The 12,199-nt window shown below is 40.8% G+C and overlaps 2 protein-coding genes and 1 long non-coding RNA gene across 3 annotated transcripts in view; all 3 read right to left on the bottom strand.

Annotated features, from left to right (window-relative positions):
* LOC134984782 (zinc finger protein 585B-like) overlaps window positions 1-12,199 on the bottom strand; it is a 671,664-nt gene that overhangs the window by 521,177 nt on the left and 138,288 nt on the right. The window lies entirely within an intron of this gene.
* LOC134984774 (gastrula zinc finger protein XlCGF57.1-like) lies at window positions 6,644-11,114 on the bottom strand. The gene is made up of 2 exons (XM_063950268.1): window positions 11,065-11,114; window positions 6,644-8,353 (listed from the first exon to the last, which is right to left on the bottom strand). The coding sequence occupies exons 1-2, from the start codon at window positions 11,112-11,114 to the stop codon at window positions 6,886-6,888; spliced, it is 1,518 nt and encodes a 505-aa protein (XP_063806338.1). The 3' UTR covers window positions 6,644-6,885.
* Window positions 11,121-11,795, bottom strand: LOC134984749 (uncharacterized). The gene is made up of 3 exons (XR_010191775.1): window positions 11,712-11,795; window positions 11,498-11,595; window positions 11,121-11,213 (listed from the first exon to the last, which is right to left on the bottom strand). It is a non-coding gene; the product is annotated as an uncharacterized LOC134984749 (long non-coding RNA).

Genomic DNA, 12,199 nt, shown 5'->3' with positions numbered 1-12,199 from the left:
ATTTCCCCTTCTGTATATGTAACGTATGGTATAACTATATCTGACTCCTGTTGTTCTCACCAGTAATAATGTTACTAATACATTTCCCATTCTGTATATGTAACATATGGTGTAACTAGATCTGACTCCTGTCATTCTCACCAGTAATAATGTTACTTATACATTTCCCCTTCTGTATATGTAACGTATGGTGTAACTAGATCTGACTCCTGTCATTCTCACCAGTAATAATGTTACATATACATTTGCCCTTCTGTATATGTAACATAAGGTGTAACTAGATCTGACTCCGGTCATTCTCACCAGTAATAATGTTACTTATACATTTCCCCTTCTGTATATGTAACGTATGGTGTAACTAGATCTGACTCCTGTCATTCTCACTGGTAATAATGTTACTTATACATTTCCCCTTCTGTATATGTAACGTATGGTGTAACTAGATCTGACTCCTGTCATTCTCACCAGTAATAATGTTACTTATACATTTCCCCTTCTGTATATGTAACGTATGGTGTAACTAGATCTGACTCCTGTCATTCTCTCTGGTAATACTGTTACTTATACATTTCCCCTTCTGTATATGTAACATATGGTGTAACTAGATCTGACTCCTGTCATTCTCACCAGTAATAATGTTACTTATACATTTACCCTTCTGTATATGTAACGTATGGTGTAACTAGATCTGACTCCTGTCATTCTCACCGGTAATAATGTTACTTATACATTTCCCCTTCTGTATATGTAACGTATGGTGTAACTAGATCTGACTCCTGTCATTCTCACCAGTAATAATGTTACTTATACATTTCCCCTTCTGTATATGTAACGTATGGTGTAACTAGATCTGACTTCTGTCATTCTCACCAGTAATAATGTTACTTATACATTTCCCCTTCTGTATATGGACCGAATGGTGTAACTAGATCTGACTCCTGTCATTCTCACTGGTAATAATGTTGCTTATACATTTCTCCCTTCTGTATATGTAACGTATGGTGTAACTAGATCTGACTCCTGTCATTCTCACCAGTAATAATACTTATATATTTCCCCTTCTGTATATGTAACATAAGGTGTAACTAGATCTGACTTCTGTCATTCTCACCAGTAATAATGTTATACATTTCCCCTTCTGTATATGTAACGTATGGTGTAACTAGAATTGACTCCTGTCATTCTCACCAGTAATAATGTTACTTATACATTTCCCCTTCTGTATATGTAATGTATGGTGTAGCTAGATCTGACTCCTGTCATTCTCACCAGTAATAATGTTACTTATACATTTCCCCTTCTGTATATGTAACGTATGGTGTAACTAGATCTGACTCCTGTCATTCTCACCAGTAATAATGTTACTTATATATTTCCCCTTCTGTATATGTAACGTATGGTGTAACTAGATCTGACTACTGTCATTCTCACCAGTAATAATGTTACTTATACATTTCCCCTTCTGTATATGGAATGTATGCTGTAACTAGATCTGACTCCTGTAACTCTTACCTGTAATAATGTTACGTATACATTTACCCTTCTGTATATGTAACATAAGGTGTAACTAGATCTGACTTCTGTCATTCTCACCAGTAATAATGTTATACATTTCCCCTTCTGTATATGTAACGTATGGTGTAACTAGATCTGACTCCTGTCATTCTCACCAGTAATAATACTTATATAATTCCCCTTCTGTATATGTAACACAAGGTGTAACTAGATCTGACTTCTGTCATTCTCACCAGTAATAATGTTATACATTTCCCCTTCTGTATATGTAACGTATGGTGTAACTAGATCTGACTCCTGTCATTCTCACCAGTAATAATGTTATACATTTCCCCTTCTGTATATGTAATGTATGGTGTAACTAGATCTGACTCCTGTCATTCTCACCAGTAATAATGTTACTTATACATTTCCCCTTCTGTATATGTAACGTATGGTGTAACTAGATCTGACTCCTGTCACTCTCACCAGTAATAATGTTACTTATACATTTCCCCTTCTGTATATGTAACATATGGTGTAACTAGATCTGACTCCTGTCATTCTCACCAGTAATAATGTTATACATTTCCCCTTCTGTATATGTAACGTATGGTGTAACTAGATCTGACTCCTGTCATTCTCACCAGTAATAATGTTACTTATACATTTCCCCTTCTGTATATGGAATATATGGTGTAACTAGATCTGACTCCTGTCATTCTCACTGGTAATAATGTTGCTTATACATTTCTCCCTTCTGTATATGTAACGTACGGTGTAACGAGGTCTGACTTCTGTCATTATCACCAGTAATGTTACTTATACATTTCCCCTTCTGTATATGTAACGTATGGTGTAACTAGATCTGACTCCTGTCATTCTCACCAGTAATAATGTTACTTATACATTTCCCCTTCTGTATATGTAACGTATGGTGTAACTAGATCTGACTCCTGTCATTCTCTCTGGTAATAATGTTACTTATACATTTCCCCTTCTGTATATGTAACATATGGTGTATTTAGATCTGACTCCTGTCATTCTCACCAGTAATAGTGTTACTTATACATTTCCCCTTCTGTATATGTAACGTATGGTGTAACTAGATCTGACTCCTGTCATTCTCACCAGTAATAATGTTACTTACACATTTCCCCTTCTGTATATGGAACTTAAGGTGTAACTAGATCGGACTCCTGTCATTCTCACCGGTAATAATGTTACTTATACATTTCCCCTTCTGTATATGTAACGTATGGTGTAACTAGATCTGACTCCTGTCATTCTCACCAGTAATAATGTTACTTACACATTTCCCCTTCTGTATATGGAACTTAAGGTGTAACTAGATCGGACTCCTGTCATTCTCACCGGTAATAATGTTACTTATACATTTCCCCTTCTGTATATGGAACGTATGGTGTAACTAGATCTGACTCCTGTCATTCTCACCAGTAATAATGTTTCTTATACATTTCCCCTTCTGTATATGTAACGTATGGTGTAACTAGATCTGACTCCTGTCATTGTCACCAGTAATAGTGTTACTTATACATTTCCCCTTCTGTATATGTAACGTATGGTGTAATTAGATCTGACTCCTATCATTCTCATCAGTAATAATGTTAGTTATACATTTCTTCTGTATATGTAACATATGGTAAAACTATATCTGACTCCTGTTGTTCTCACTAGTAATAATGTTACTAATACATTTCCCATTCTGTTTATGTAACGTATGGTGTAACTAGATCTGACTCCTGTCATTCTCACTGGTAATAATGTTGCTTATACATTTCTCCCTTCTGTATATGTAACGTACGGTGTAACGAGGTCTGACTTCTGTCATTATCACCAGTAATGTTACTTATACATTTCCCCTTCTGTATATGTAACGTATGGTGTAACTAGATCTGACTCCTGTCATTCTCACCAGTAATAATGTTACTTACACATTTCCCCTTCTGTATATGGAACTTAAGGTGTAACTAGATCGGACTCCTGTCATTCTCACCGGTAATAATGTTACTTATACATTTCCCCTTCTTTATATGGAACGTATGGTGTAACTAGATCTGACTCCTGTCATTCTCACCAGTAATAATGTTACTTATACATTTCCCCTTCTGTATATGTAACGTATGGTGTAACTAGATCTGACTCCTGTCATTGTCACCAGTAATAGTGTTACTTATACATTTCCCCTTCTGTATATGTAACGTATGGTGTAATTAGATCTGACTCCTATCATTCTCATCAGTAATAATGTTACTTATACATTTCCCCTTCTGTGTATGGAACGTATGGTGTAACTAGATCTGACTCCTGTCATTCTCACCGGTAATAATGTTACTTATACATTTCCCCTTCTGTATATGGAACGTATGGTGTAACTAGATCTGACTCCGGTCATTCTCTCTGGTAATATTGTTACTTATACATTTCCCCTTCTGTATATGGAAAGTATGGTGTAACTAGATCTGACTCCTGTCATTCTCACCGGTAATAATGTTACTCATACATTTCCCCTTCTGTACATGTAATGTATGGTGTAACTAGATCTGACTCCTGTCATTCTCATCAGTAATAATGTTACTTATACATTTCCCCTTCTGTATATGTAATGTAAGGTGTAACTAGATCTGACTCCTGTCATTCTCACTGGTAATAATGTTACTTATACATTTCCCCTTCAGTATATGGAATGTATGGTGTAACTAGATCTGACTCCTGTCATTCTCACCAGTAATAATGTTACTTATACATTTCCCCTTCTGTATATGGAACGTATGGTGTAACTAGATCTGACTCCTGGTATTCTCAACAGTAATAATGTTACTTATACATTTCCCCTTCTGTATATGTAACGTATGGGGTAACTAGATCTGACTCCTGTCATTCTCACCAGTAATAATGTTACTTATACATTTCCTTCTGTATATGGAACGTATGGTGTAACTAGATCTGACTCCTGTCATTCTCACCAGTAATAATGTTACTTATACATTTTCCCTTCTGTATATGTAACGTATGGTGTAACTAGATCTGACTCCTGTCATTCTCACCAGTAATAATGTTACTTATACATTTCCCCTTCTGTATATGGAACGTATGGTGTAACTAGATCTGACTCCTGGTATTCTCAACAGTAATAATGTTACTTATACATTTCCCCTTCTGTATATGTAACGTATGGGGTAACTAGATCTGACTCCTGTCATTCTCACCAGTAATAATGTTACTTATACATTTCCTTCTGTATATGGAACGTATGGTGTAACTAGATCTGACTCCTGTCATTCTCACCAGTAATAATGTTACTTATACATTTTCCCTTCTGTATATGTAACGTATGGTGTAACTAGATCTGACTCCTGTCATTCTCACCAGTAATAATGTTACTTATACATTTCCCCTTCTGTATATGGAATGTATGGTGTAACTAGATCTGACTCCTGGTATTCTCACCAGTAATAATGTTACTTATACATTTCCCCTTCTGTATATGTAACGTATGGGGTAACTAGATCTGACTCCTGTCATTCTCACCAGTAATAATGTTACTTATACATTTCTCCTTCTGTATATGTAACGTATGGTGTAACTAGATCTGACTCCTGTCATTCTCACCAGTAACAATGTTATTTATACATTTCCTTCTGTATATGGAACGTATGGTGTAACTAGATCGGACTCCTGTCATTCTCACCAGTAATAATGTTACTTATACATTTCCCCTTCTGTATATGTAACGTATGGTGTAACTAGATCTGACTCCTGTCATTCTCACCAGTAATAATGTTACTTATACATTTCCCCTTCTGTATATGGAACGTATGGTGTAACTAGATCGGACTCCTGTCATTCTCACCAGTAATAATGTTACTTATACATTTCCCCTTCTGTATATGGAACGTATGGTGTAACTAGATCTGACTCCTATCATTCTCACCAGTAATAATGTTACTTATACATTTCCCCTTCTGTATATGTAACGTATGGTGTAACTAGATATGACTTCTGTCATTCTCACCAGTAATGATGTTACTTATACATTTCCCCTTCTGTATATGTAACGTATGGTGTAACTAGATCTGACTCCTGTCATTTTCCTCAGTAATAATGTTATTTATACAGCACTTTCCTACCAATAGCACTCACAGAACTTTATATTCACATTTACACAGAGCACAAGATACGCAATAAGTAGAACAGAATAAAGACCTCAGCATGTGGGATGTATTATTTTAGAAATTAAGGAACATTAATGAAACACGTGAGTCACAGTCATCAGTCTGTTTGTGGTCTCCAGAGTGGAGGTCTCTTGGACTGTGCGGGGCAGCAGGTTCCATGGTCATGCTAAAAGATCATCCTCAAGTGAATTACTGGAGATTCTTGGTGCTGCTGGTTAAGTCCTTTATCTGTAGATGGAAGTAACCAGGGCAGTAAGGAGGCAGAAGTTGCTTCTGGTACCATGGACCCCGGTCATGTAGGGCTGGGAGAGTCAGTAAGATTATGTAATACAGTCCCCATCTTACAGGCAGCCGGTGGAAGGAGCAGAGAAAGGGTGTTATGTGGCGGAACGGGATGGTTAGGTACAAAATACAAGCGGTGCAATTCTGTTGTTGGGAGACCCAGGTAGAGCGTATGGCAGTAGTCTATGCGTGATGATACAAGTGCATGTATGACTTCAGGTAGATCTTCGAAAAGAATCAGGTGCTTGATTTTGGATATGGTCCACTGATGAAAGAACGAGGATTCGAATATGGCTGATACCTGTTGTTTGTGTCAGACACAATCCAAGACAATGCCAAGACTCAGCACATGACCAGCATTTTGTAACTCTGAACCCCAAAGCGTAACTTCAGTTGGTTGGTGAAGCTGTAGTCTTGACCTTTGTTTGTGAGCTTCTACCATAAAGACCTCTGTTACTCAAGGACTGAGTCACAGGGGCAGATGTATTAAGCCTAGAGAAGTGATAAACCAGTGATAAATGTAACGTGATAACACACCAGCCAATCAGCTCCAAAATTTAAATTTACGGTTAGGAGCTGATTGGCTGGTGCGTTATCACCTTGCATTTATCACTGCTTTATCACTTCTCCAGGCTTAATACATCTGCCCCACAGACAACTACCATCACCCACACCTGGAGCTCAGCTAGACAGCCACTTAGGATTAGTATTGGGTTTCCGAGTACACAGAGAAAAAGACAGGTCATCTGCACAGCAGTGGTAGACAAGAGCATGACGTCTTATTGTTTCACCCAGTGGCAGCAAAAAGCATAGGAGATAGGATAAGAACCTTGAGGAACATTGCATGGCAATGGTGATAAGAATAAAAAGGATCCTCACCTGTGTGATGTCTATTGTGTGAAACAGAGCTGATTTACTTCTCACACTCAGAGCATGGATATGACCTCTCACTTGTGTGACTTCTCTGATGTGTAACAAGATTTGATTTCAGTGTAAAACATTTTCCACACTCAGAACATGGAAATGGTTTCTCACCCGTGTGACTTCTCTGATGTGTAATCAGATTTGATTGCTGTGTAAAACATTTCCGACACTCAGAACATGAAAATGGTTTCTCACCTGTGTGACTTCTCTGATGTGTAACGAGTTTTGATTTATGTGCAAAACATTTCCCACATTCAGAACATGAAAATGGTTTTTCACCTGTGTGACTTCTCTGATGTGTAACATGTTCTGATTTCAGTGTAAAACATTTCCCACATTCAGAACATGAAAATGGTTTCTCACTTGTGTGACTTTTCTGATGTGTAACAAGATTTGTTTTCAGTGTAAAACATTTCCCACACTCAGAACATGGAAATGGTTTCTCACCTGTGTGACTTCTCTGATGTGTAATCAGATTTGATTGCTGTGTAAAACATTTCCCACACTCAGAACATGAAAATGGTTTCTCACCTGTATGACTTCTCTGATGTGTAACAAGATGTGATTTATGTGCAAAACATTTCCCACATTCAGAACATGAAAATGGCTTCTCACCTGTGTGACTTCTCCGATGTGCAACAAGATCTGATTTATGTGCATAACATTTCGCACACTCAGAACATGAAAATGGTTTTTCACCTGTGTGACTTCTCCGATGTGTAACAAGATCTGATTTATGTGCAAAACATTTTGCACACTCAGAACATGGAAATGGTTTCTCACCTGTGTGACATCTCTGATGTTTAACAAGATGTGATTTCAGTGTAAAACATTTCCCACACTCAGAACATGGAAATGGCTTCTCACCTGAGTGACTTCTCCGATGTGTAACAAGATCTGATTTATGTGCAAAACATTTCCCACACTCAGAACATGGAAATGGCCTCTCACCTGTGTGACTTCGCTGATGTATAACAAGAGCTGATTTGTATGTAAAACATTTCCCACACTCAGAACATGGAAATGGCCTCTCACCTGTGTGACTTCGCTGATGTTTAACAAGATGTGATTTCAGTGTAAAACATTTCCCACACTCAGAACATGAAAATGGTTTCTCACCTGTGTGACTTCTCTGATGTGTAACAAGATCTGATTTATGTGCAAAACATTTCCCACACTCAGAACATGGAAATGGCCTCTTACCTGTGTGACTGCTCTGATGTCTAAGAAGATACGATTTGTATGTAAAACATTTCCCACACTCGGAACATAGAAATGGCCTCTCACCTGCCTTACCTGTCTGTGGGTTAAGAGCCTTTGTGTTCTGTGGAAAACATTTGGCATCTATAGAACAGGGAAACGCTGTGTCTACTGTCAGAGCTGTAACAGATGCACCAATATCAGAGTGATCAGGAGAACATTCCCCAGGATCAGGGGGATCAGCTGATAGAGCTGGATGTATAATTGGGGTAATGGGGCTAGTTCCTGGAGAATCCTGTCTACTGTCATTATCTTTTATTTCACAATCCGGGGATAACATTAGATGTCCTCCTGAGATATTCCTGCTTGTGTGTCCATCTGCTGGAAGTAAAATACATTATGCACAAATAAACTTGAATGAAACAAATTAAATATTGTAGTTTATGTTCAAAAATTGCAAATTACTATAAATGAGTAGAGAAGACCCAGGATGTTACATGGTACATTATATAATTCTGTAACTGACATTAACCAGTACTATAGTTCTGGCATTGCTTTTATGTTTAATTAAAAATACTAGGAAGCTTGGACTGGAGTATAATAAACACTCAAAGACTGTGGGGAGGAGACTGGTCAAATCTCTGGGCGGGTGACACACAGTGACATGATGTGAGGGGGAGAGCAGGAGTATAATAGGGGCTGATTTCTCCAGATGTATGAGATACACCAGAGAGTGTGGGAAGGAGACTGGTCAGATCTCTGGGCTGGTAACACACAGTGACATGATGTGAGGAGGAGAGCAGGAGTATAATAGGGGCTGATGTCTCCTGATGTATGAGATACACCAGAGAATGTGGGGAGGAGATTGGTCAGATCCCTGGGCTGGTAATACACAGTGACATGATGTGAGGGGGAGAGCAGGAGTATAATAGGGGCTGATGGCTCCTGATGTATGAGATACACCAGAGAGTGTGGGGAGGAGACTGGTCAGATTTCTGGGCTGGTAACACAGTGACATGATGTGAGGGGGAGAGCAGAAATATAATAGTTGCTGATGGCTCCTGATGTATGAGATACACCAGAGAGTGTGGGGAGGAGACTGGTCAGATCTCTGGGCTGGTAACACACAGTGACATGATGTGAGGGGGGAGAGCAGGAGTATAATAGGGGCTGATGGATCCTGATGTACGAGATACACCAGAGAGTGTGGGAAGGAGACTGGTCAGATCTCTGGGCTGGTAACACACAGTGACATGATGTGAGGAGGAGAGCAGGAGTATAATAGGTGCTGATGTCTCCTGATGTATGAGATACACCAGAGAATGTGGGGAGGAGATTGGTCAGATCCCTGGGCTGGTAATACACAGTGACATGATGTGAGGGGGAGAGCAGGAGTATAATAGGGGCTGATGGCTCCTGATGTATGAGATACACCAGAGAGTGTGGGGAGGAGACTGGTCAGATCTCTGGGCTGGTAACACACAGTGACATGATGTGAGGGGGAGAGCAGGAGTATAATAGGGGCTGATGGATCCTGATGTATGAGATACACCAGAGAGTGTGGAGAGGAGACTGGTCAGATCTCTGGGCTGGTAACACACAGTGACTTGATGTGAGGAGGAGAGCAGGAGTATAATAGGGGCTGATGGCTCCTGATGTATGAGATAAAATAGAGAGTGTGGGGAGGAGATTGGTCAGATCTCTGGGCTGGTAACACACAGTGACATGATGTGAGGAGGAGAGCAGGAGTATAATAGGGGCTGATGGCTCCTGATGTATGAGATACACCAGAGAGTGTGTGGAGGAGACTGGTCAGATCTCTGGGCTGGTCAGTGACATGATGCGAGGAGGAGAGCAGGAGTATAATAGGGGCTGATGGCTCCTGATGTATGAGATAAAATAGAGAGTGTGGGGAGGAGACTGGTCAGATCTCTGGGCTGGTAACACACAGTGACATGATGTGAGGAGGAGAGCAGGAGTATAATAGGGGCTGATGGCTCCTGATGTATGAGATACAACAGAGAGTGCGGGGAGGAGACTGGTCAGATCTCTGGGCTGGTAACACACAGTGACATGATGATTGTAGAGCAGGAGTATAATGGGGGCTGATGGCTACTGATGTATGAGATACACCAGAGAGTGTGGGGAGGAGACTGGTCAGATCTCTGGGCTGGTAACACAAAGTGACATGATGTGAGGGGGAGAGCAGGAGTATAATAGGGGCTGATGGCTCCTGATGTACGAGATACACCAGAGAGTGTGGGGAGGAGACTGGTCAGATCTGGGCTGGTAACACACAGTGACATGATGTGAGGGAGTGAGCAGGAGTATAATAGGGGCTGATGGCTCCCGATGTATGAGATACACCAGAGAGTGTGGGGACGAGACTGGTCAGATCTCTGGGCTGGTAACACACAGTGACATGATGTGAGGGGAGAGCAGGAGTATAATAGGGGCTGATGGCTCCCGATGTATGAGATACACCAGAGAGTGTGGGGACGAGACTGGTCAGATCTCTGGGCTGGTAACACAGTGATATGATGTGAGGGGGAGAGGAGTATAATAGGGGATGATGGCTCCTGATGTATGAGATACACCAGAGAGTGTGGGGACGAGACTGGTCAGATCTCTGGGCTGGTAACACACAGTGACATGATGTGAGGGGGGGAGAGCAGGAGTATAATAGGGGCTGAAGGGCAGATACATTTTCCTCATTAGTCTGTACTGACAGAGGGTGTAGGATAAGAGATTGCTGTAGTGACTGAGAAAGGAGACTATGTGACTCTTTTCTGTAATAAGTGTTTATTACTCACCTGTGCTGATATCTGTATGGAGTTCTCCCTCCTTACACTGCTGATCACCCCTCACATACGTCTCTTCTTCTCCCTCTATATCTTCTGCCTTTATATCAGTCACATACGTCTCTTCTCCTCCCTCTGTATCTTCTGCCTTTATATCAGGCACATACGTCTCTTCTGCTCCCTCTGTATCTTCTGCCTTTATATCAGTCACATACATCTCTTCTCCTCCCTCTGTATCTTCTGCCTTTATATCAGTCACATACGCCTCTTCTTCTCCCTCTATATCTTCTGCCTTTATATCTGACAGATCTTCTACCTATATAACCCCCCAAAAAAAATATAATGACACTTACATAGAGTCAAATGAAGCGGAGGTGAAATAGTATAACACACACGCAGCTTTTTTTACAGATCTTATAGCAGGGATGGGAAACCTTTTGCCCTCCAGCTATTAATGAACTACACATACCAGCATGACCTGCAACAGTTTTGCAATTTGGTTATGCTAAAACTGTTGCAGAGCATGCTGGGATGTTCTCCATCCCTGTCATACAGAGACAGTCACTTTGGTATATGGGTGAGACCCTAAATCCCACCTACCTGATCCTCCTGTGGGGTCCTGTGATTCTCCTCTGTACAATACTGGGAATACAGAGGACGGGGACATCTCTCTGGGGTATCTCTGTTACTGGGCCCATCTGTAGTAGACACACAGTGACTGAGTACAGTGTATATATGTGATTATCAGATGATGTGTGTGTATATACCCCCATACCTGCTCTCCCCTGTACAATACATGACAGTCTCCTCTTACCCAGTGATGTGAGGGGCCGGTGATTCTCCATCATCACGTCCTTGTACAGACCCCTGTGTTCCTCTATATACTCCCCCCTCCTGCATGGAGACATAGACAGTGACATCCTGACACCTTATAGGAACCTGACACACACAGTGATACACTCATCACCCAGTCACATCCCCTGGTGTTACTGTATAATGTCCCATTCCCAGCAGTCACCTCTCCAGTCATCACCCAGACACATCCCCTGGTGTTACTGTATAATGTCCCATTCCCAGCAGTCACCTCTGCAGTCATCACCCAGACACGTCCCCTGGTGTTACTGTATAATGTTACATTCCCAGCAGTCACCTTTCCAGTCATCACCCAGACACATCCCCTGGTGTTACTGTATAATGTCCCATTCCCAGCAGTCACCTGTCCAGTCATCACCCAGACACATCCCCTGGTGTTACTGTATAATGCCCTATTCCCAGCAGACACCACTCCAGACATCACCCAGA

This window comes from Pseudophryne corroboree (assembly GCF_028390025.1).
Source record: "Pseudophryne corroboree isolate aPseCor3 chromosome 3 unlocalized genomic scaffold, aPseCor3.hap2 SUPER_3_unloc_8, whole genome shotgun sequence".
Lineage (NCBI taxonomy): Eukaryota > Metazoa > Chordata > Amphibia > Anura > Myobatrachidae > Pseudophryne > Pseudophryne corroboree.
Note: the sequence above shows the minus strand (reverse complement) of the source record. Positions and strands in the feature narration are given on the sequence as shown.

What these genes read in the sequence shown, in the direction of transcription:
- LOC134984774 (XM_063950268.1), bottom strand. Translation starts at nt 11,114, where the DNA reads ATGTATGTGACTGATATAAAGGCAGAAGATACAGAGGGAGCAGAAGAG. An exon ending in ACAGAGGGAGCAGAAGAGAC is followed by an intron (nt 8,354 to 11,064) that starts GTATGTGCCTGA and finishes CCCAATTATACA; the next exon opens with TCCAGCTCTATCAGCTGATC.